Source organism: Belonocnema kinseyi, chromosome 7 (genome assembly GCF_010883055.1).
Source record: "Belonocnema kinseyi isolate 2016_QV_RU_SX_M_011 chromosome 7, B_treatae_v1, whole genome shotgun sequence".
In the NCBI taxonomy this organism is placed as follows: domain Eukaryota; kingdom Metazoa; phylum Arthropoda; class Insecta; order Hymenoptera; family Cynipidae; genus Belonocnema; species Belonocnema kinseyi.
In genome coordinates, this window is record NC_046663.1 from 129469701 (window position 1) to 129496332 (window position 26632).

At 33.8% G+C, this 26632-nt stretch overlaps 1 protein-coding gene across 6 annotated transcripts in view; it reads right to left on the minus strand.

The window, feature by feature from the left end:
• Window positions 1-26632, minus strand: part of LOC117176187 (protein inturned) — a 270462-nt gene that overhangs the window by 93054 nt on the left and 150776 nt on the right. For 5 of the 6 annotated variants that reach the window (XM_033366290.1, XM_033366294.1, XM_033366291.1 and 2 more), the window contains 2 exons: window positions 14910-14999; window positions 8922-9255 (listed from right to left, as the gene is read on the minus strand). In XM_033366290.1, coding sequence (XP_033222181.1) covers window positions 8922-9255; window positions 14910-14999 — 424 coding nt within the window. The remainder of the gene's footprint in view (window positions 1-8921; window positions 9256-14909; window positions 15000-26632) is intronic. The other variant, XM_033366292.1, reaches the window with a different exon arrangement.

The following is a 26632-nucleotide window of genomic DNA, read 5'->3' on the forward strand; positions in this document are numbered from 1 at the left end:
CAGCCTTGGAGGAGATTATGTTGAGAAATAAAAAAAAAATTCTTAAAAACGTTGTTTTTCTTGGTCAGGCCGGAAACTTATCAATCCACCCTCGTATATATGAATGAAGCATATGAATCGCACTTTGAGAGAAGCACGTAAATGAGAGGCAGATTTGTCGCAATTCATGTAAGGTGAATATTGTAATAATAGCAACAATAATTATTAACTTTTTAAGACTACAGTATTGATTATTTATTTGTAATGTAAAAAAACATGTTTTTCCCATTTTTTTACACTTTTTTATGACCTTCACCAAATTTGGAATAAGTATCTTATAAAGCACTACGATAAACAGAGAGCGAACCAGCGTAACCTGAAGTTGCGCACCGATCTTAGCTTAGACTTCCTCGCTGCAGAGAACTGTTGCATGGGGGAAGTGGTGGAAGAGCTCGGTGTGCAACTTCAGACTACGCTCGTCCGCTCTCTGATTATAAATACAGACAACAGAAGTAATTTTTTTAATTAAAAAATATTTATTGAAAAAATTGCAATCAAATGAATATGCTGTTACGTAAGTTTTCATACAAAAAAGGAATCGTTCTTAAAATCTTTCAAGAAAGAATATTGATGTATTTTTATCTTTAGGCAATATGTTTTTCTAAACTTATTTCTCATCATTTCTCTAGTGACTTTTTTGGTCTTTGAATTCGAAGAAAACGAATCATTAAAATTTGCATTTGCATAATTATTTGAAAATCTAATTAGCTAATTTAATTACAATTACCCAAATAGTAATTCGTTTGGCGCATGTCACCCGCATGGTGTAATTCTCCTGCAATGCGTGCGAGAACGGATATATCTCGCAAGCATTGAGTGATGGTCACTTACCTAGTGGGCACAAAATTTGCTAACGTCTCTAGAATGTGTGTCTTTACGATATCATAAAGACGTCGTATGACATGGACATAGTCATCATGAAGATGCATAAAAAATTAATTATTTGACAAATGTTTCTTTTTCATAAATACTACTAATTATAAAACTTTAGTGATTTGAACTAACATACAAATATAAAAATAATTTCTAAAATTTTTTCAGATATTTTTAATTTCTAACATCATCATAATTATTAATTATTAGTATAGATATTTTCATATTTTTCTCGCTTACATATTAAAGAAAAGTGGTAGACAAATTTCTGGATGAATTAAATTTACTTCTCAACTTGTTTTGAAATGATAAACAATAATAATTAAAATATTTAATTGATTTTAGTCCTTGAAAAATTTCAAATGAAATAATTCATTCTTCTCCACTTAATTTGTGATTTGATTGATTGAAGACTGACCGAATAATATTTAAAATTATATGCTGCTAAAATTTGATTGAAGTTTACATACATTTTAATTTCAACTTAAAAATCACTTAGAATTAGTATTTACGCATTTGAATAAAGCGTGCTCTACTTTGCTACTTTGCTCTACTTTGCTTGCCACCGCGGGGTAAAAAATACCCCAAGCCTATATTTCCTTACATTTAAGTATTTAAATTCAATAAAAGCGGGTCTATAGCAATATTTGTCAAGAGATTGGAGAGGACAACTACACTTCAGGCTAAATAGCATCACGCTGTGTCTATCAACTTGAGATATACTAAATATAGATAGTTCACTTCGTGAAATCAGACCCGTTAATCTGCCATCTTCTCAACGATGCTCTTTACGTAAAAGAAAATATGACAGAAAGACCAAGAGAGGATATTCATCGCGTTTACGCCCAGCGTGTATTGACCACAATATTGTTATGTGCCTCGATTGTTACAGGTTCATAAAAAAGTGTCTAAATACTCTTGAATGCTAACATTTTTTTATATTACATCTCTTTACTAATTTTAAATAAAATTTTACTTTAAATACAGTTTAAACAATAAATAAAATGAGTTATTTTGCTAAAAATAGGTAGCTCATTTTTTCACAAAATTTTTCCCTTCATTTTCAGAATAAATATACTTTTGTCGGTAGAAAATTAAATACTATTTTTTTCCTTATACTAATAGACCAAATGAAGACTTAGTTAAAATTTTAGCGCATTCTAACGTTTGTAAAAAATGATGATTTTTTTGGTAAAAATGGCCATTTTTTACTTTAGCATTTTTTTGGTATATTTAAGTTAATTGTTGGCTATGTAAAGTACACTATCTTTTAAAGCAAGCTGTCAGTACGTTTAAAAAAAATTCAAGTCAAAATATTCACTAGTTTATTGTTTACAACAGTTTTTGTCACTGGGGTAAAAACTTACTCAGGTGTGGCAAGCAAGGGCTAGTCAAATGTTAATGCAGGTGGAAATCTGATTTGACTCGCGAAGTTGTATGCTTCTCCGTTTGTTCGCCTTACCCTCTTACCACCCGTATGCTGATCTGTGCTGACCAACACGAATTAATTAATTAATTAAAAATTTTCAATTGGACTTATAGATGCATCAGACATAAAAACAGGTGACATTTATAGAGTTTGTGGTGGTGTAATTAACCTTAAATTTTATTCTTATATCATTCCTATTCACATTTCGCAAGATTAATGTCACTTCTTTCTTACCCTGAAGATATATTTCAGTGATTAGATTATGCTGTAATTTATTTATTGTTGTAGTAATGAAAAAATATATGTATAATTTTTCCCCCCTAAGCATTCGCAAAACATACGTTAATGTTAAATCCGTTTGGAGTAGGTAACATACACTCTAAAAAAGCTTTGGTGACATTTACAATCAGCTAGTGATTATCGTGCAGTTTATTTTCAAATTAAAATATATAACCTCATTAATTTACAATACAACAGTAATTATTTGCAATATAATGTGATTACACTTCAGGTGACAAAGTAAAAATAAAATGAAGGTTGTTCTATTTGCAGTCGACTGTAAAATTACTACGTCAGACCATGGAAGTTATTCGATCACCGTAGGAGGTAGTAAGTTTACGTAGGGTGATAAATTTACTTGGGCCGTTAATCATACTAAAGTCTATGTAAATTTCGACGACGTGTGGTTTTCTATCGCGAGGGAGTCAGTCGGCATGGACGAAAGCCGCAGAATTATTTGCAGGACGTAAATTTGGACCATTCAGATCTAGCGCGTGTAAGTGGTGCCAAACGATGAGTTTCGGAGACGCCCGAACAAATTTGGAGATTTAGAAAACGTTATTATATAAAAATTCAATAACACACACACACACACATATATATATAGAGGAGAGTACTCGAATATGAGATATTCTCCTAATATGAGAAAACGGGGTATCAGCTAAACTAAGAGACCCACTCTGTTGGTTCTATCACTAACTTGTAGCCATTGGAGAAAGAGTAATTTCGTGGTATAGTCCATTTTTCATTGGGCTTCTAAAGATTATAGGCGAACTTTCTGTGAAATCGATGGTGGTCGAGTTCTTGGAAGGGAATTCTTTAAACCCTATTTATTATTCATTAAATATGTATTTAGCAGTAAAGTTTGTCTGGTGTAATAAGGATGAAATAACTAAGTAGGAAAATATTGACAGTGTTGAAGTTTTTCACTGTACAGGTCAGGCATAGTAAGTGCATAGTGTCACGGTGTGATTCTCATAATATGAGATACCTGTGGTTTTTCTAACACTTGTGGCTGCGCGGGGGAAATTGGTTACAAAAATGTTTGTGACTACTGCAAAAACTGAATATATCACGTCAAAAGTACTTCGGAAACATAGAATGAAGTTTTTAATTAAAAATAATACTTTATTTTGCATTTTATTAGCTATTTCCTGGGGTATCTCATATTAGGAGAATAGTTTCACGAGTTTGGAAAAAGCACTTTTTTACATTTTTGGTATTATCAGCATAAAAAAAAGTTTTAATAAATTTTTTTATTTGAGCTTCTTATGACAAACTAAATTTCCTTTAAAATGACCTATATTACTTTTAAATTCAGTACATAGAATTCCGACAATCACGCCAAACAGATTTGGTATCTCATATTTGGGTACTCTCCTACACACACACACACACACACACACACACACACACACACACACACACACACACACACACACACATATAAAGATCTCAAAATATCATTTTGACTGTGTGTGTTGACTTACGACCCGTACATAATTTCACGGTCAACGACGGGAAATTTACGTCCTACATGTTTTTTTTTTAATGGCGGACGCAGGTTGAGAAGGAAAATACGTGTTTTTACAGAATTATGCTTATTTACTATGTGCTACGCTGATCGAATAATTTCTATCGTTGCAGGATGTAAATTTATCCCAACTTCTTTTACAGTGTAGTAGATAGTGTCTAATAGTTTCAAACTCGCGTCAAGTATTCACAGTAAAAACTATAATGGAAAATGTTGTGTTTACAATTCTATAATTAAACAAATTAACAAAAATATGTAAAGAATTATAACGGAAGATGTAGGCAAGGTAAGATACAAGAGGTGAAGGGAAAATATAGATTAACTTAACCTCTTACGTGTCAGTTTCAAGTGTTTTTCTGTGAACATAAAAAAATGTGATTTTTAAAGTCAACGTCATGAATATAAAAAAAAATTATTTACAAAAATTAATTTTTTTGGTATTAATAGTCCAAATTTCGATAATATAACCAAACGGTCGGAATGATTAGTCCAAAATAATTAAATGGGCTCACTCGATAAAGGATATTTTCTACCTGGAACTATCCTTTATCCACGACCGACAAAGTGGTTATTTTTTATTATGGGCGTAAACGAATATTATATAATTGATTATTTTTATGGCATAAATAATCACGATATACGAGCAATATGCTGTAGCAATCGACGTTATTAACACCCAAAGAGAAATAATTCAAAAATTTTCCACGTGAGGAACTACCCAGTGGGCACAAACGTTAAAGAACATCATTAGAACGGCTCAAAAATGTCCTAAGTCAGTCCATATAACGTTTGATATACATAAAATATTCCAGAGACGTTTTAAAGACGTATTTCAAACACAAAACGTTTTTAAAACATTATTTAAACTGACTTAGGACAGTTTTTAAAACGTTCAAATAACGTCTTTTGACCTCTACGTCCAACAAACGTTTTTAGGGCGTTCCAATTAAGTTCTTAAATTTCGTGCCCACTGGGTATAAGCATGAAAGAGGTAGAACATGAATGAAGAAACCACAGAAACGAGTCAAAGGCGTTTAGGCAGCCAAAGCAACAAGAGTTACAGATTTAATATTGAGGATTGTGAGCCAGGGAAGCCAAAGAGAAAAAGGAGAAAAACTCAATCATCAAACAAGAATAGTTGAAAAAGGCATATTAGTTCTATTATAGAAAGACTGGCTCTTTTTGCTATTAATTTGGATCAACCGAACCAATTAAACACTGCGAGGACTGGAAGGATAGCTATCTCTCTCTATTTGGGCATCAGAAATACCTAAACCTTCGATAAGTCTCATTTTAGTCTTGGATGATACGGAGGATCGTGAATTCCTTATTTTGGAAATCTCAGGACACCATAATTTTTGGATGCTCAATAGATTTCGAAATTCATTACGAATGCAGGACATAAAAGGCTTTAGGATATCGAGTGATCTGCTGACTGTGCGCGAGTAAACAATATAAAAACGAATTTGAGTGTGATTCAAACAATGTGAATGAAGATGTTTTTTTACAAATCTGCACTGTATTAAAATTTATATAAAATCGGATTCTAGGATAAGAGTATGAATGTTTTGATATTGGTTACCTTATTATTGTCTGGGGTCGACAACCTGGGTTTGTGATATCATAAAGAAATTGTCAGATCATACGACGTCTCTGCGATATCGAGAAGTCACATTAACGAGATGGACACAGTCTTTTGTAAAGATATCATAACGATGTCGTAAAGACGTCGCCAAATTTTGTGCCCACTGATATAAATTGTGCGACCTTTCAATTCAATACGATCCTCCTCATATAATTGTGTAGGATTGTTGTTGTTTTTAATTACTAATGCCCTAATGTATCAATCTTCAAGAATATCTTATCGAAAAACAATTATATTTTATTGTATTGTTAATTTTTTAAAATCTAGATGGAAATAGTTTTCAACGTTGAAAATAAATAGATTTATTTTTTAACAAGAGCACAAATGAATTTATTACACTCTCCAAACCTGCATACTCGTGTATTCTTACGTAGGGGTAAGGATTGTCCGCATCGCACAACAATTTTCCGATGGTACAAACAGTTCGAAAGGGGAAATTTCAGTCTCGCAGACGATTCGCGCTCAGGTCGACCGCCGGAAGTGGTGAAATCGGAAAACATTGCGTCTGTGAATAATCTACTGAATGATAATAGAAGAAACACGTACCGGCAGATAGAGAAAATGTTACACATTAGTGCACCAGCAATCCATCGAAATCTGCATGAACATTTACATGTTAGGAAGGTTTGTACTCTATGGGTACCACATGCTTTGACCGAGAAGCAAATGGCAGCAAGAGTAAAGTGGTGCCAAAAAATGCTAAAAAGATTTAAATCGGGATCTTCTAGGGATGTAAATAGTATGATAACAGGCGACAAAACCTGGCTCTATTATTACGACGGTCGAACAAAATCACAAAAGCGAAGGTCACAGTACCTTTTTTGGTCAAATCTGGACTGACTATTATAGATCACCCTCTTTACAGTCCAGATCTTGCTACCTATGACTTTGGTTTGTTTCCGGAAGTAAAAAAACAACTAAAAGGCGTTGATTTACTAACGAAACTGACCTTTTGACGGCGCGGGACCAAGCGTGTGCAGATCTTCCAAAAGAAAAGTGGCAGGATAGGTTCGATGACTAGTTTCGACGTATGGAAAAGTATATTCACTGCGGTGGAAAGTACTTCGAAAAACTATAAAAGGTTCGTCTGCATTGCAAAACTTCCATAGCGCCCTTACTTCATGACTCATGACACGCAACCCTGTACAGGTGAGAGCATTCTGTGCGTGTTGATCGGTACGACGTGCACGCATAATGCGTCGCATATTGCTCACATTTTGTTATATGGGTAAATTTGTTATAAAAAGCGAAAAAAAAACAGATTGAAAATCAATTGAAACATTTTTATATTAAAACCAAGCATTGTTTAAAGAAAGATTATTTTGAATCAGACCAAAATACTAATGGCCTTTTTGATAGTTAAGCTTTATTTTAATTTTTTGTATGAATTTTTGAACTGTTTTTTTGACAAGAGAAGTATTTAGAAATAAACTACTTTCTGAACTAATTTGATAAAAATTGTTCGTGTACTTTCTAATAAAAAAAAATGGTTATAAAAAACTGTAAAAGTAGTAAAAAATAATTTTGTTATTTGATAATATATATTTTATCTTTGAATTTGAAGTATGGTGCTGAAAAGGGAACGGCCCGCGGAGGCGTTTATATCTCAATTATGAGTGTGCACGCCGATGCCGAAATAATGAAGACCGATCTTAAAAGTTTCTGGTGTATGAAGATGAATATAACTGATAGCCTTGGGTCCTTGTAAAATTCATATATTATATTTAAAAACTGAAGTACATATATCTATTATCGATGAAATATATTTTTGATTTACTAATTTAACTTTTAAACGTAGCAAAATGTGTACTTTTCATCCGGATTAAATAATAAAAATGAGTGGTCATTCTCAGATATTTAAGAAATCAAAGAAATTTCTCTTCTTTATAATATTTCTTTAGGACATCCTATGTGCATATTGATATGGTGTCTTTTCGATATCGTAAAGACATCTTCAGATGGTACGAAGTATTTACGATATCGTAAAGACACCTTAACGACATGGACAAAGTATGTCGTAAAGTTGAAGTAAAGATGGTGTAACGATGTCGTAAAGACGCGGCCCAATTTTCTGCCCACTGAGAGATCATATAGGTATGCATATTCATGAGATGCTCCATTATATGTTATAGTCCTGATGAAGTTGTGGTTCCGCAGTGAAATCCATTGACTATACTTCAGCTTTTAAATATAATAAATGAATTTTCACAAGACCAAAACCCATCAATTACTACCATCTTTAAATATTTGACTAATTTAATTTTTCTCCTAATTTCTTTATTTTCAAGCAAATACTATATAAACAAATTAGTCTCTTTGAAATATTATATCATGTATTTAAACATTTAAACATTTGTAACTTCTAAAAACCCCAAATTTGTACATTTTATTATCTGTGCTGAATTGTCTAGACTATTTTTTTGTTAAATTGATGGATGTGCCTTTTCAGTTGGCACAAAATCTGGCGACGTCTTTACGGCATCGTTCCATCTTTACGACAAATTGTCAACATCCTGTGCCCATGTCGTTAAGGTGTCTTTACGATATTCTAAATACGTCATATGATCTAACGATGTCTTTACGATATCGCAAAAACACTGTAACGACATGGACATACGATATCGTAAAGTTGTTATAAAGATGTCGAAATGATGTCGTAAGAACTTCGCAAAAATGTATGCCCACTGGGTTATGGTCTCGTGATTTATCATCGAATTTGACCTCCTGTTTGCGTCAGCCAAGGTTCTCCCCAAGAAGTTTTTGGTCCAGAGGCCAGACTTCTCCGAGATGTTTTCACGAAGAGCGTCATTCACTTCAGCTATTTTTTCGGGCGTGACTGAAACCTGAATCTGAATGTTCCTTCTTATTATAAATTGCCTTTCTCTTCTTTTGCGTGCCTGTGTACGGCTCTTATATTCGCAATTTGTATTGCTGATGTGTCTACGCGGCCCCTTTATTCTGCATTTGAGCAGGCGTTTCGCGTACATTTTTATTTCACATGAGGTGCTCTGTATGTTTTCAAAACAGTTGTTGCGAAAAAGCCGAAAGTTCTGGCTCTTTTTCGCACCATAGAGCATGCAGCCGCGCATATTAAAATTATTGACATAAATTAAAAAACATACCCAATCCTTGTAATCCATAGCTTCCATTTCATTCAGGGCGGCATCTATCTGTATCAGTGCATCTCTTGACAAACGTATCAAGTGTGCTGCATGTAAAATAGTTTCAAATTCACATTCTTGTGCAATATCACTGTATCTCATATTGAATTGAGCCAGGTTATTTTTATCAATATAGGAATTTTTGAGTAATACACGCTCATAAATAAGAAAAAATAAATGATCCAGTGATGAGTGGTTTTCTGAAGACATGAAACACTTCGTCAAACTTTCATGGATAAATTCAAGTATTAGTGCAATCTCTGTGGATAACTTGTTTGCTTCGTATTCACTGCAACTAAAAAGAAATAAAATTTTGCATGAATATAAAAGGGCACTGCCCTTTAAAAGAGGATTGTTAGGCCCTTTTCACAATGTATCTTTACTATCGCCACTGCGTAGAACGTACTGATCATTATTGCCCGAGAGAATGAAGACCAAAAAAATGTAACAGTTTTAGAAAGGCTGATATTTTAACATTAGGTCATGCACTGGTTGTATACCAATAGCCTAGTGTCAGTCAGTCAGTTTTAATAATAGCTAGCGCGGAAGCGGCTACAAACTGTCAAAAAAACATGTATGTCGCAACATGGTTATCCCGGTATATATATGATCAGTCGCGGCTGCATTTTTGTAGTACAATCAAGTAATCTGATAAGAGCAGTTTGCTTAATTTGACATACAGGGCAAAGCCTGGTTTTTTGCCCATCATTCACGGACTGGGTTGCAGCCACCATCCGGATAACCAGAACCTCGGTAAATGTAAATAAGAAAAATTTCTAAAGGTAACCGCTCAGGGATCGAACACCAGACCTCTGACGTAAAATCCGGGCGGCTAACCAACTGAGCCACCGCGGCTCTTTTTATACGTGAATTAAAAAATACATTATAATATTAAATTAATGTGTCCGGCTTAACATGGCAGCTTTCTAATATTGCGAAGGCATTTTTTGTTAGGTTTGAATTTGTATTTTCTTGAATAGTCTGCACGGGGCTCTCCCGTTATCTATCATTAGTCACGGACGCATTTTCTTAGTGCAATTAAGTGACCTGACAAGAGCAGTGAACCGAACTCCGGACCTTTAACACCTAACCCATTGAGCCATTGATATTATATTATGAGGGAGGTTGTAGGCTCCAGAAGTTACGTTCTTGGTTTCTTAAAGCAACCAATCTTGCTTTAAATAATAATAACTAATTTTATGCAAAATTTTAGATTTTATAAAACAATTTCACCAACAAAAATTTTTGGTGACTTTAGCGCGATGCTGACGCGTACCGTTGTAATATTATGCTGACTAACCATAACCTCATATATTGTTAGTTGACTTTCTATATACAAACTAACTTTCAGATTTTATCAAACAATTGCGACATACACGTTTTTTTTCACTTGTTTGAAGCCGCCCCAGCGCCAGCTGTTAGCAAAACTAGCTGACTGACGCTAGACTATTGATATACAACCAATACATGACCTACTGTTGAAATGCCAGCTTTCTAAAACTGTAGCATTTTTTCACCTCAGCTCTCCGAGTATTAGCTACAGCTATACCACAATATGGACGATAAAATATAAGTATGTAGTTTTAAGGTTGTACAAAAAAAAAGGTATCTCTTAAAGTGTGCCGGACGATTGTGTTGTTCAACTTATGGAAAAGCAGGGAAAAAATTGTTAACAGAAAAAAACTTTGAAACGTGGTACCTTGTGGAAGAAGACCTTGTAATTATCATTCGAAAATCGGTTACTTGTTCTTCAAATATTGCGCTTGGCAAGAAATACCTGTTTTCCTCAATAGATCTACAATATACTACTATTTTTCAAGAGTCAATATAAAAAATGAATCCTTCTTTTCCCTCTCTACAAGTGTGGCTTTCCTAAAAAGTAAGGGAATAATCGGGGACATATCCTACACAGCACACTTCCCGAAAAAATCTGGTCTTTTCTTAAGACTTAGTCCAAGTGACCTGAAGAAAAAACCAGGCCTGCTCTCGATTTTGAACTATACTTAAACCTATGTTAAAACATAGAATCATGTCCGGCGCGATTTTTTCGTTTCTGAGAAAATAAGTCAATGCCATAAATTTTTGACAGAGACTTTAGTATATTTATTTAAAATATGTCTAATTAATATAATCGAACCAGTAAAGGATTTAATTTAAAATTTTTTCGTTTATATTAAAAATGGTAGAGATTTCTCTGGTCCTTTTAAAATATTGTTTTTTAAAAATTGAGACTTTGAAATAATAGTGAAGAACAATTTAATTTTTTCGATAATTTATGAAGAGCAGCAATTTATTTTTTCTGTTAAGGGATTTGGTTAAATCCGGCTTTGAAATTTTCATTATAGGTACGGTACTGACTTAATATCTATTTTTTAAATGATTTGAGAACGAAAGAAAAAAAAACTTGTCGAATATCCGGAGTTTTGCGAGATCCTCAGATTAGAAAAGGGCACGTGCCAGATACCGTAGTGACCAGTGCCGGAACTTTAATCATATTTTACTATCATATAAATGCATTCATGAACTTACAATTTAAAAAATATATAAGCACTTACCGCGCTCTATATTTCAAAACTGTACATGTGATAAATTTGGCAATATAACAAAAAAATTTGATAAACTGATAAATTTGTAATTTGTAGTTTAAAATTGTAAATCTGGATAATTGTATAATATCGAAATTTACTCAGGCGACTTGATAAACTTCCAATTTATAAATAAATTTGCAGAGGGCTTACTTTAAAAATTTTGAGAATCATAAATTGGTAAGTTTGACATTTATTCCTGGGTAACTTGATAAATTTTTAATTTATAAAGGAAACGGAATATTCGTCAGTTTTGTAATTTTAGAATAACTATCAATCTGGAAAATTGTACAATATCCAGATTAATTGAGGGGTCCGAAACAGAAAGGGAACATAATAAACTCTTTCTGTCGGTTAAGAATTGTCTAAGTTTTGGCAAAGTATTGTGGCTATGTTCGTTTGAGCTGGACAATACTTAGCCGGCGAAATGAGTTAATGTGTCCTTTCTGTTTCGGTCTCCTCAATTGCTGGAAATCTTGATAAGTTTGGAATTTATAAATAAATTTACAAAGGGCCTTATTTCGAAATTTGATAGGTTTGAAATGTATTGCTGGGTAACTTGATAATTTTATAATTTATAAAGAAAAGTCAATATACACCAATTTTGTAATTTTGGAAAAATTATCAATGTTTTGAAATTTATTACTATATAACTTAATAAATTTATAGTTTATAATCCGTTTTCAGATGTTATCTGCATAAAGTATTTCAATATTTTGTAGGAAATTGTTTTCACGTTTTTTTTTTCAGTTGAAAACTGTCTAATCTTTGGATGATTCTCATTTCTTCCGTAGCTGCAGTGAACAGTGCATCACCTAGTTACGTGATAATCTATGACGATTATCACCCGCAAATATGTAAAGAAAAATAAATTACGATTTTACAAATAAATGATTCGAAATGCGTCTGCATGATATTTATTTCCCAGCAATATTTTTGAAAAAAATCATTTAATCGCCGGGGAAGCATTAAAAATTATTATTTGACATGTTTACAACACGAAAAAAAGCTGACAAAAAGATTTGGACCCACGGCAGCGTGATTGCCTGTCAGGCTCTTTATCACTGAACCAGTGCTGCTTAATTAATGTCAATGCGAAATAATATATGAAGTCAGTACGGTACCTATAAAAAATATTACAAATCGGCTTCCTCGCCAATTAATTCGTCGTTTCAAGTTGAAGTATTTTAATATCTCTCGCGATTAGCTTGAAATTCTACATTATTTAAAGGGCCAAAAAGAAAAATTGAGTTCGTTAACTAGCATTTTTTGACCAACGGGTTTGGTTTAACCATCAAAAAGTAATAAAAAATTCCAATTTGCAGTCAAGCTATGTAAGATACGAAAAAAGATCAATTTACATGAATTAGAAACTAAAAACAGATATAAAAATTTGTTACACATAACTTTTTGATGGAATGCGTATTTTTTGTCTTATTCATAAATGTTAACATAAGAAATTAAATTTTGGAAAAACGACATGAGACTCAAAAAAGGGCTCCAATTTTTTTCATGAATCATTTTTGATCGGATGCCTAGTTATGATTTCAATCGTAAAAAATAACATTGAAAATGAATAATTAAATTTGTTGAAAAACTACACATGATAAGAAAAACAATTAAAAAATTTTTTCCCTAAAGAAGGTCTACCAATTTCTTATTATTCATTTTTTTAAAGGGCGTGTAGTTGTTCTTGCAATCGTAAAATATAAGATTAAAAATTAAAAGAATAAATTAATGGAAAATAAACACAAGTTGCTGCAAAATGTTTATTAAAAAAAATTGTCTTTCTTAGGACGAGCACTTTTATAAATTATAAAAACAAGACAATAGCAATACTTCTGTTTCAATATGAATGCATAATATGAATGGCAATAATATACATTTATTGAAATAATACATTTTTCAGGGTAGATGCAGTGTTGTAACATAGGAAATCACTATACCATCTGAGCCACGATGACTCCCTTCTGAGACAAATGTTCCTGATTAATTTGGGATTTCTTTAATTATTTACGAGGAAAATGTAAAAATTACATTTTTAATGAAAAAATATTCTCCTAGCCTCAAAAATAGTATATCTAGCATGATGCTGATAAAATTCCTTTCTTTCACCATCAGAAACTTTTCAAAAATATTTAGAAGATTAAAAAAGATAGGATTTTACAAAAAATCTTATTTTGATGTTTACAATTTTTTCCTCAAAAATGAAATATTTGAAATTTTCTAGTAAATGATGAAAGTTATTGTAAAAGAAAATATGGTTTCCGAGAAAAAGTAGAAAAATCGATTGTAAGAAAAAAATAATCTACTGACCACAAAAGTTATTCAGCCATCACCAAACTCACAAGATATGTTCCTTATCAAAGTAGAAATTTTAAGAAAATAAAAAAAATTTTTAGATTCTAATCCTTTTCAAAGCCGATCAGAGCTGTTAAACATAACCTGAGATAAGTGAAAAACGCCACTCTCGTTTAAAGCAATAGAAGACACTTCAGAAGCGTCAAGTTTACAAAATCTAGTAGGATTGTGCATAAAAATATATCACTTTATTAAGAAATTCTCGCTTTATTCAAATGTGATCAATTAAAAAAATCAAGTTAAAAAAATTGTACAAAAATTGGTTTTTACCACAGCTACCTGTGTAGCAATCACCCCTGCAAATTTAAAGAATGGTATCGAGAAGGAATCAATAACTGGCACCCCAACGGGCACAATTTTTGCCACGTCATTACGGCATCTTTATAAAAACTTTACGATATCATATGTTCATGTTGGTACAGTGTCTACGATATAATAAAGACATAGTCAGATCACACGACGTATCTAGGATATTGCAAAGACCCCTTAACGACATGGGTATAGGATGGCGTAAAGTTGTCGTAAAGATATCGTAACGATATCTTAAAGACGTCGGCAAATTTTTTGTCCACTTCGACGACATAATTTAACAGGAAATTTTCGAATCCTTTTCAATGCAACCCTTCCTACCCAGTATATCTAATATTTTCGAAGAAAAATTGATTAAAAAAATAAAACGTTTTTTATGTTACTTCAAAAGTACTTATTTTTTAGTGTCCAGGTTTTGTGGTATAAGTCTCTTGATGATCCTCTATACAGTGAGTGGTAATAGGGAAGATGAAGGTGCATTTGCTGAGAGCCAATAAAAGTCCTTTTACTTAATTATCAAAGCGAGGATTTTTAAATTCCTCGACAAAATCTGAGCTCCAATAAATATTTATATTCGTGGATATTCTCAAGGAATTTAAAACCCTCGAGCTTTTTTACGAGTATATCCTGTTCGAAGATAACATGAGGATTTCGTCGAGGATTTTTTCAATAGTGCTTATAACTCCGAACGTACCAGTTATCTGGTAATGCTATTAGCAGTAGGTTGTCATCTTGAAAAGTGTATGTAATATGAAGTTGTTCTTTTTCGAGTCGTACAGTTGAGCTGAAACATTATATTTTGTTAAGATTCGTTTTGGTTTGCTATCAACATAAACTACTCTGGTTGATAAAAATGACATATGTATATACTTATTGACTAAGGCATATCGTTTTCGAAGGAATTGTTTGTGCTAAACACGAATCTGCCCTCCAATCATTTCTGTCGGGTCTTATAATTTATATAATATAAATTATAAATATTATAATATAAATATAATATTTATATAATATATAATATGATTTTAAATTCGTTTCAAACAAATATTTCAAATATCCCCTCATTTTTAAAAAGGTCTCACGGCATGGGAAATATTTTTATGAAACTGAACAAAATGAATGACTGTGAAACTCTAACAAAGAGCCCTCTGATATAATTCTTCTAGGAATTGATGCCGTGCCATGGGTAGCAGTAAAAGGAGATCCGGGTGTGAAGGGTAGTCACTCAGGCGTGACTATATTAGAGGGTTGCGGTAAGGCGCTGTACCCTAACGGCCTACCTTTGTAAATGATCCAAGACGTTCCAACAGTTTACGCGAACCAGGAGACACGCGAATAACCACGATATCGAGCTCATGTTAAGCCACAGTGGTTCTCTGAGACCATTAGCCAACTGAAGCGAAGTAATATCGTCAAGTTATTGAAGCAATTCTCATTGAAAATAGCAGTGAATATCGAGCGATGGTAAACTGGGGACTGATCCGCTCGGGTAACGGTAAACTGGGCTCAAATCTTCATCCTGTTCCTTCTCGTAACTAGAAAACTGGGCGCAACCTGAAAATTACCTGCCCTACAGCAAGTAGAAAGTAGCAAACTGGGTCTAACAAAACGAACGAAATGAAAGAATGAATTTTAACACATTTATTACATGACACACGAAATATGCTCGTCAACATACTGTGTGCATAAATATACACAATTTCATTCGTTTCTCTCACTATTTCATCATAACACACCCCAATGTGATCTGGTTTAAAAAATGGTAGTCACTGGAGAGAGGTAAAGTATTCTGATATCTGTTCTTCTGTTTTGCGTTTGGCTGGACCACTTAGTGCTTGCGCATCGAGTTATCTTTGTGATAAAGGCAGGTGGTTGTGATCCGTACCTATCTCCGAAATAGCATAGTTGGCTCCTATAGTTCTAACATACGGAATACATCGGGTATTGCATCATCGATATGATAAACAAATAACATGACGATGGAAATATCGGATTTCAAAGCAACGAAAACATAAACCATCAAAATGCCAACAAAATATAACTTACCGCCAATTTGATTCTCAAGTCTCTGAATCCCTATGTTTTCTTAATTTGTAACGATCGATTTCCAGCAGAGCGCGACCTCATTGACTTATTATTACGTTGACCGTCACTTGTCTCTGTGCCATCACTTCCCTCTTCACCTTTCATCGGAACTGACACCTGGGCAGAGTTTTTCATATCGCGAAACCTCTCGATACGAGGGAGGGGCAGAATTTACCAACTATTGAGATCTGAACTGATAAATTAATAATTTACGATAAGATTACTTGTTAATATTAAATTAATATTAAATTGAAATTCAAATTTCTTCTAAATTAGTGGTGCTGTCGTCGCTGCTGAAAACGGTTTATACGCCCCTGACTGTTTACATCCTGAGCGGAACTCTGTCGAATTTGTTCCACATCATCGTCAGCCGAAAAACCGGCCCAATCTCAGAGTTTCACTGTACTAATTCTGGAATATTTTTAAGTCACTGGTAACCAAGCTATATATTAATTGTTTTTTTTTTTTAGAATTGGCAACTGGCGGATTCACCCTAGCGGAACCAAGGAACCGAAAAGAGCCTCTACAAAGTACTCTTGAAGACCCCACTGAGTACCCCTTCGGGTTCTTGTTCAAAAATTAAAAAAAAAACAGCAAGATCCACTTTTAAATAGTTGAAATTCAGATTCTACGTTAAAATTTGCATCAGAAACTCACAGAGTAATCACAATACTTTTTCATGCAGCGTTAAAAACTTAAAAAAAAAAACCTGTCATTTACATGGTCCGAAGGCGGCTTCAAGCGCATCTTTTTTTAGAAGCAGTTAATAAGCGTTCCATCGGTAACTTTAAAAATTTTCTCTGGATGCAAACGTCACGCAGTGGAAACATCAGACAACAACGCTGCGACGCAAGTGAGAGCAGTGAAGCAGTATCCTTGAGGTTACGAGTAGAGATTTCAGGACTAAAGGTACAGGATTTGTTTAAATTCTCATTTTTCATATTATGTTTATCGGGGAAGGTATTAAATTTATGTGAAATTAGACATATTGAAGTCACCTTTAGCAGAAGTTAGTGACATTTTTTAAAAATTTCTAACGCTGCAAAAAAAAGTGTTGGGATTACTCCGTGAGTTTTTGATAGAAATTCTAACGTAGAATGTGAATTTCAACAATTTAAAAGTTGATCTTCCGGTTCGCTACTTAGTACATACGATGTTGTTCCGTAGCCGAAAATAATTTTTCTCTAACAAGGGGAACCATCATCCTTGGGAATTTTGTTTCAATTTAAACTTCTCCCAGTTATAGGTGATTATCTAAATTGTAATATGCTAAATGCTGTGAGTCTTTCAACTGCCGATGAAGTCAGGCGGTATAGCGCTCCGCGTTTTTAACCGCGAAACATCCTTACGACATCGTTACATCTTTATTGCAAATTTACGATATTCCATGTTCACGTCGTTACAGTGTCTTTACGATATCGTAAAGACATCGTGAGATCATACGACGTATTTACCATATCGCAGAGACACCTTTAACGACATGGACATAGGATGTCGTAAAGTTGTCATAAATATATCGTAAAGACGTCGCTAAATTTTGTGCACACTGGGATTTCAATTGATCATTAAATTTACTTAAATCAACTCAAAATATTCAAGCTTAATAATTTTTTGGAAATGAAAAAATGTTTTTTTTTTTGTATAAACTAATACAACTTTTGCTCCGAAAAAAGTCTTATTTTATAAAAAATTGTAATCTTTCTTCATTCAATTGGAGGTTTATATTTTGGTTATTATTACTTTCATTTGAAATGAAAATAAAATATATAAAAATAGTGTAAGAATAAAATGTAATGAGATCAAATTATCCGTTATGAGTGTTTATACGTATCGTTCAAATCTTGTCATAAGGCCAACCACGGGATTTCACCGGGAATGCGCGCCATTCCAGAAAAAAGCAACTGTAACCACGTCTCGCAACCACTAGATGGGTGGTTACAGTTTGCAATTCATTCAATATGTCGATCCCGTAGAAGTGTCGTACACCTAGGCGGTGGTCACTCACAATGGCGAGAGTGTCTGAACATACTTTGATCCCGTTAGGAGTATACGCCAAATGGCGCAGCGATTCCGCTCCCCACACCTCACTCCGCTAGTCCTAGTTCAAAATTTCCAAAATGGCCAACAGTAGCTACGGTAACTATTTTTTGTTGTTGTTTTTGACCGGAAAAATACTTCAAAAAATAATCTCACAGTCTTCTTTCTTCATAAAAACAAATTTTTATACAGAATCTGGGCATTATCGCGATTAGCTGAACGGGCATCAATTATCTTATCTTAGGAATATGAATAATCTCTAGATGCCTCCAACGTCGACTTTGTTGTGACATATCTGAAGTATTGAGTAACCACCGCCTGCGTACACCCTGAGGACACAGATCGACCCAAGGAAGAAAGCTTATTTGCATTTTTCTTACAAGTGTCTAGGCATTTCGTTGAGAAGTAGAAATGCGTTTCAGGCTACGAACTAGTGATAGTTTGGCACCTACAAGAACACCGATAATAAGGACGACTAGCTTAACAGAATATTCTGGGTATAACCTTCGAGAATCCCTGCTGAAAATGTCTTTATACATATATTTCTTACTTTTTATTCTCTTTTATTGTAATGTTCTTGTTGGATGCCGCCGAAAAATTGATAACGAACATGATTCGTTTCTCAAAATAAAGAAAAAATATAGCAGGCATTGAATGCGTTACAGAAACAACAGACGGTATGTTAAAGTGAAAATGACAACGCCTTGACCACCGCTATATATAACACATCCAGTGAGCATAACAATTGGCGACGTATTTATGACATCGTTACGGCATCTTTACGAGAACTTTACGATATCCTATATCCATGTCGTTACGGTGCCTTCACGCTATCGTCAAGACATCGATAGACCATACGACGTCTACACGATATCTTAAAGATATTATAAATATATGGACATACGATGTCGTAAAGTTGTCGTAGAGATGTCATAACGATGTCGGAAAGACGTCGCCAAATTGTGTGCCCACTGGGACACTGGATACAGGATTCAATGGAAAATGCGTGTGTCTGCTTGAAAGCACCGGAGCCGCCATTTTTGATGAATTTTTTGGTTCGGGACCATTCATGACAGTTCGGGATATGCGGGAAATTTGAATTGTAGTATGGAAGAAAACTGAAAAATATGCATAATAGTTGGGTGAACTTTAGTTTATTGTTAATGATTGAATGTTCTAAAACTGGAAACTAAATAAAATTTGATAAAAAGTGATTGCTAGAGAGCGGATTAGAGTCACTGAAGTTGGCTGTCGAGCGCCACATACAAACGTTCCAATTCATAATATTTCAGATAGGTAAAAAGGAGGAGAGTCAATAAGGCTTATTTTTGGGCTATGTACTAATTGGTCTAGAAAGTGTTTTATTTTATTCATCTAACTAGGTCTCATAACAATTTTATTTTCCGAAAAAGAATTTCGAACGAAATTATTTCAGAAGAAAATTCGAAAGAGCAGAATTTCAAAACGTTGAAAATTAAGTATATTTCGATTAGAATTCTCAAAAAAGATCATTTAAAATATTGCGAATGAAAATCTTATTGTTTCCAATTAAAAGCGTTAAAAGTTGAATAAATTAAATGTAGAAACTTTGGAATTTTAATAAACTTAAATTCGATATGATTATAATTTAAAAATAAAAACTAAGTGTAATATTTCAAAGTAAAAGCTTCTGAAATTCTAGAAATCTAAATTTTTATTAAAGTGGTAAAAAAATTATGATTAAACGTCCAATTTTATTTTAAAAAGTTTTCTAAAATCAAAAAATAATTTCACCTTTATTGTGATGGTTCAAAATGGAAAAATTACACAGGCCCAGAAAAAAGTTGTCGGCACGAGACAAGTGACTAGGCTATCTTTATGGATTTTGAGCCGCTGAATCGGAATATGGCTTCAGAATTTGTTCTACATGTCTCAGTTTTCCCCTAGATGCACAAAGTAGGGAAAGGCTAAGGATTTCTCGTCACACAGGCCATACAAAAAATTTATCTGCACGAGACAAGTGGCTAGGCCACCCTTATGGATTTTGAGCCGCTGAATCCAAATCTGGCCTCAAAATTTCTCCTACACTTCTCAGTTTTCCCCTAGATGCAGAAAATGTGGGAAAACCTAGGAATATTCTGGACGTTATTTTTATAATAACAGTGTCCGCCAACATAGACACATGGATGTTATATTCTGAAGTGTAGCGACTTATAGAGACTTAATTTGTACACAGAAATACTCTAGTGGGCCTCTGTTTCTCTTAGCTTGGATAATTTTAGGGAAATTGAAGGTCTTCCTCATATTATATAGATTTATACAGGAAAAATAACAAAACTGCCATATCCTTTGCAGATTTGCGTACTAAATCTAAATTTACACACCAAATTCGTCAGGATTGTTTCATTTTCTCTTCAGATGTGGCAGTATCTCTGTCGAATTCGGAAGAGGAGCATTTTTCCGAGGACAGTTACGATGGAAGTTTATTTTGAGTATCTGATAATCAAGGCGAGTTGATAAATGAATAGATAATTTAATTATTTTTTATACAGCATATTTGAGTGGCATTATATAAAATTCAACGGCATGCCGTGTATTTAAACTATACACTGACGGTCAATATTTTTTGTACACCTATTTTTTCGTGACGCATTAAGTTCTCTTAATTTCAATTATGCCAGATCTAACAAAATTTCTCTTCATTTTTCCACCGTGTCACAACAGCTTATAAGCATGAATTAAAATAAATTGCTCATCACATTGTAAAAACTGGAAGTTGTCACAAAAAAGTTCGAAAAATTTCAATATTCATTGAGGCAAGAAAAATATTTTTGTAAAATATATTAAACATATAATCACAAAGTTTTTATGAAAGTCCCTCGAAATATGTATTTATTCCATTTTTATTTTTATTTGCCGACAGATTTTTTACAGTTTTGACGAGAACTAAGTATTTCCTTGTCCTTGTCCTTCGGAAATATAGTAACTTCAGGGGCATGGGAAAATCACTTAGTATAATTATATTACTTTTATTTATTTTTTCTTAGAAAACAATGTTTTAGCTAATAAATCGCGTTGACTTTGTTGAATTTTATTAAAATGGAAAAATATGATTTTTAAAAAGAAAAAATCATTTGTTCAAAAACATACTTTGTTTAAAACAATTTTTTTTTAAAAATGTCTTTTTTGTTCATTTTAATTGCAGCATTGTATTCTACGGAAAATGTTACACCAAAACTACATGTCTTTCGATATGTTTTGAACATTTCTAAATCTTTAAATCAGCTGCTGACATCGCGAAATCCCAATTCGCACCTGTGTATAGTACATACGAAGCTGGAATGAAGTGTACGTTAAAAGGCTGCAATTTCTCATTCATCAATTTATTGAAATTTTTAAAATTTATTCGGCGCTTTAGACAAACAATCTTAAATTGTTACTTTTGATTTTAAAATCACTGTTAGCAATTCAAAAAAAAACCCTAATACCGAGTTTGAAGAAATTCTTCTTAATTTCAAGAGCTTCGAGACCTCAAAACTTTCGAGTACTCGAATGTCTTCGAGCTCTCAAATTTCTTCGAGAACTCAAAACTTTCGAGTACTCAAATGTCTTTGAGAACCCGAAACTTCCGAGTACTCGAAGACTTCCGAGTACTCGAAGACGTTCGAGTTCTCGAAAAGTTCGAGTATCTCGAAAATTTCGAGTACTCGACATTTCGAGCATACTCGAGCTCGACTCTACGCGGCTCGAAAAAAATGGAGTCGACTCGACTCGAAGTTTCGAGCTTTTTTCACACCCTCAGAGAAGTACCAGTAACACGTTTGTAATGATGTCGAAAGGTGGCAAATTAATCGGTAAGAAAAATTTTATAGTTTTGCATGCTCTGTCACCTAAACGCTGAGTGCGCTCTGAAGAATCTATTAGAAAATGTACCACTTGGGAAGCAGCAGAGATTAAAGTTTAAAAAATAAATAAAAAACGACTAGACAAGTTAGCGAAAGTCCGTGGATCATAGAAAGAGAAGAAAATCTTTTTTGTACAAAAAGGTGGATTTTTGCCTGTTTACTTAAAACTAATCATTGAAGGATTATTATCTAATTTGTTTAGTGGCTGATCCTAAATAAAAAGGATTTCCTCAGCAAATATGTGAATGCTGGAAAAATGGTACTTATCCCATGTGACCAAGTCGATCAAATGCAAGAACTAATGTAAATATTAAAGCAGAAAACTACGCAAACTACGCAAACGCCTAGAAATAATTTTGGCAGACTTGATTCCAAAAGCGGTGGTACTTTATTTTCACCTTCCCCATAAAGACCAATATTGACTCACAATCAATCACCCAAAGGAAAATTTCTACCTGCAGAAGCCATTACAGTATCAGTGCCTAAAACATTTCAGGCAAATAGTATCTTATCACTCAATTATTTAAGAAGACCGAAATTACAAGCAGAATAAGATGGGATAAAAATGGTTTAGTTTTCATTGACGGACAACGTATTGAAGATTGAAATATTACATATCTCGTTAACGATGCCTCATGACATATACGTTGATTCGTTCTATCTGGTACATATCATTTCGCTCATATCCTTCGAGAGTTTGGTACACCACGCGGACTCTCGAAAACCTGTCGCAGTCACTGTCAGTGTAGCGAGTCGCCGGTCGGGATAGTTTGTAAAATATTTGTAAGAAGTAAAAGGTGATAAAGTACACGATTTAAGTTATTAATATGCGAAATTATAAAAGGAAGACTGGTAGACAAAACTGGTCTCAAGAAAGTTTGAAAACGGCAATCGAAAGCATAATAAACGGTAAGTTAAATGACCGTCAAGCTGAAAGTGAATACAAAGTTGTGGCATCAACACTTTGTCGCAAAGTTGCTAAATATGAGCAAAATAATAGCATGGAAACGGTTTGTCGAAGAAAGTTTAATTTTATTTTCGTAAATTCTTTATGTGCGGAAAACATAAGTTCCTATTCGTGCTTTAGTTACAAAATAATAACCACTACCAAACAAATAAATTTTGTTTTCAAATTTAGTTTTTTCATCCTTTTATCTAAGCATGTTCCAAGTAGTATGGATATTATTCTTTAAATTTTATCTTCAGATTAATTTTTTATTATTTTTAATTCTTTTAATGTCTTTGCTCCTTCCTCTACCTAAATTCTTTAGGTTATGTTCTGCCTAAAATACGTATTTTAACATTATATCTCTTCCAGTTGATTTCCATGGCATAAATTTTGATTTGTTGCTTACTTTTTTTAAAATTTTCAATATTATTTATAAATTAAAATCGATATTCCAATTATTCCATACTGCCCCACCATACGTTCTATTTTACCCGCCATGTGTTCCATAGAGCCCCACCCAACAAACAGTGTTTGATACTTAATTTCTAAAAAATTAGTTCGCTCCATTTACAAAAACATATGTGCAACTTGTGAATGATAACTTGGAGAAAATTTTGACTAATATTCGTTTCTGTAGTTCTTACAGATTACAACTTAATTAGCGTCAAAGACTTTGTGCATCGTCTCGCCCCACCTTCCCCTACTAGAGAGTTTAAATAGATAATAGCTGGGATGCGACATCAGTAAAAAAAGAAACTCTACATTTCACCCCGTTATAAGAAACGGTGAAAGTACAGACAAGACTCGTGATTGCTTACAATACGGAATCAAAAGTTTATAAATATGTATATTATTATTATTAATATATGTTAAAAGTAACCTTAAGATAATAATATATAATTTATTTAACATTATATACATTTCATTGGAAATAAAAATGTTCCACATGCATTCGAACACGTGTATTGAAAATTTTTAAATGTTATTAAAAATATGTGCCTTTATGAGGGGAAAGGGAGGGTAAATTTGAAAAAATACTACGGTAGACTACACAGGGGGAGGGGTCTTCGAAATTCGCTAAAAAATTGACTGCGTGTTTTGTGAACGTTCCGCATGAAGCCTTGCATTGAAAGTGTTACAAATTTGGGATCCCTAAGAATGCTTTTTTTATTCTGCATTTTTTAATCCTCATTAGGCGGCAAAATTAATAAGATTCCAATCTGTTTCAAATCCGATCGGAACTGCCAGACGTCACCTCTCAGTAATTAAAAACACAAATTTCCTTTGAAGTATTAGAACGCGCTACAAAGGCTTGAAATTTTCAAAATCTAGTAGGATTATATACAAAAAAGCATCTCTTTATCGTAAAAGGTTCGCTTTGTTCCAATATCATAAATTGCGAAAATATAGTCATTATAAAAAATTTTTTAAATTATTTTTCACCAGAGCCATCTATGTGGAAATTAATCCTGACATCGTAAAATGGCTGATGCTATGTTTTAAAAAGCTTTTTACCTTATTATTATTTGAAAAAAGTAAATAAAGGTTACGTTACCACTGGAAATATGCAATTTTTGAATACTTTGTATTGCAAGCCTTCTTACCGAGTGGTAGCAGAATTAAAAAAGATCAAGAACACAGCCAGAGTGGATCAAGATTAATAATGAAATGGAAGTCTTTTATGTTAAAACAATACTGTTAGAAGAAATATACTACAATCTAAGTCATCCAGCCTCTTACAGTGGCGCTGAAAACAAGTCCGTGTGGCGCGTGGAAAACTATTTAGCGCTAAAGTGTAAAGTGGTTAAAGTCACAGCATGTATTTACTAAACATAGGCCTATTCGCAAAAAGTTTCAAAGATTGCACTATAATGTTAGCTCCATTGATAATGTCTGGGAGGCTATTTCAGTTGACCTATAAAGCTTTTCAACTTTCAATAATAATTATACTTTTCTACTAGTAGTAATTGATGTTTTAAGTATATTTGTCTAAGTGGAGTCGATTCGGAATAAAACTATTTTAGAATTTAAGATACGGTTTCGAGCGTATACTTCAAAGAGGTAACCATCGTGTACCTATCTGCTTAAAAACGGATAAAGGGAAAGATTTAGTAGGTGCTTCGTATCGAAAAAGAATTTCAGGAAATGGAATAATATTTAGACTAACAGGGGACCATAATGATGAAGCAGCCGCAGTATAGAACGCTTTAATCGAACCCTCAAAGAACGAAAGTGGCGTTACTTTACGCATCAAAATATTCGAAGTTATATATATATATATATATATATATATATATGTGTGTGTGTGTCAGCAAAATGCGTAATCTGCGTAACCTACGTAAGTTGCTGGTTGTGAGCAAGCCGGAAAGAGAGGGCGTGCGGGGTGTGTGTGAGTGGAAGTGCAGAGACATTCTGTGCAAGGATACGAGTACGAGAGGTGGCCACTGTACCTTTGATCTGAATTAAATCGAATAAATTGAGTTTTGTTCATTGTGAACTACGGCTTACGAGTTCTTGAGCCTACACCAAGACTTCAAAATTTATAATATTCTAAGTGTGGGGTAACAGGAAGTATCCAGAAAACTTCTAACCCTTGTGCTGATTACTAAAATCGAGTGTTGGAGCACGTGTTCGAGGTGCGCCACCAGTTGAACGAGAATCCAAGGGGTCCTGATATAAGAAAAGGATCATTCTTTATACGAGTTCCTGAAAGAATAAAATTTCCGCTGATTGCTGATCGACTAATGCCGAGGTTTTGAGACTGCCATTTGTGTCCCAATTTCCACGAGGTCCTAATTTAAACCGTGGCAAAGGATCCTACAGATGAATTCGAACGCTTTCAAAAAAATCTCTACAATCAAGAACAAGAGGAGGTCTGCGAGGACGCTCAACTCCACATCGAGGTGACAAGTCTGCGCAAGTAAGTTTTAATGAAATTTCAAGCGTAAGCGAGACTTCACAGATGAATGTTTTTGATAATTCGCGTTTTGATGTAAGCGGCAGCCAACATGGCTTATCTGTAAATGAAACTATCACCAATGCCGATCATCCGCCTGTAATACAAAATATCTTGAATTTCGGAAACTACGTGCCTGCCGGAAGTGCCGCGTCTTTTCTGAATACGCCGCTAGGCGATAATCGACAAGTTTTAAATGTACACCAAGCACCGCCGAATTCGGTGTTTGCAAATCAAAATTTACAAGGATTGCACTCGACGCAAATTCCTACAAGTTTTCCACCACTGGGTTATTTTCCGTTTAATCAAGGCCAACAAGCTTCAGCGCAGGGCTCACCAGCAATGGGGATTTCTACGACGAATGAGCAAATGTTAGCTTTAATGAATTTGATAATACAACAAAATATGACACTGACGCAACAACTTGCCCAAAATCAGGTAACTCAACGCGATTTTCACGTAATGCCAGACTTTTCAAAAACGATTGAAAATTTCGATGGCGAAAAAGG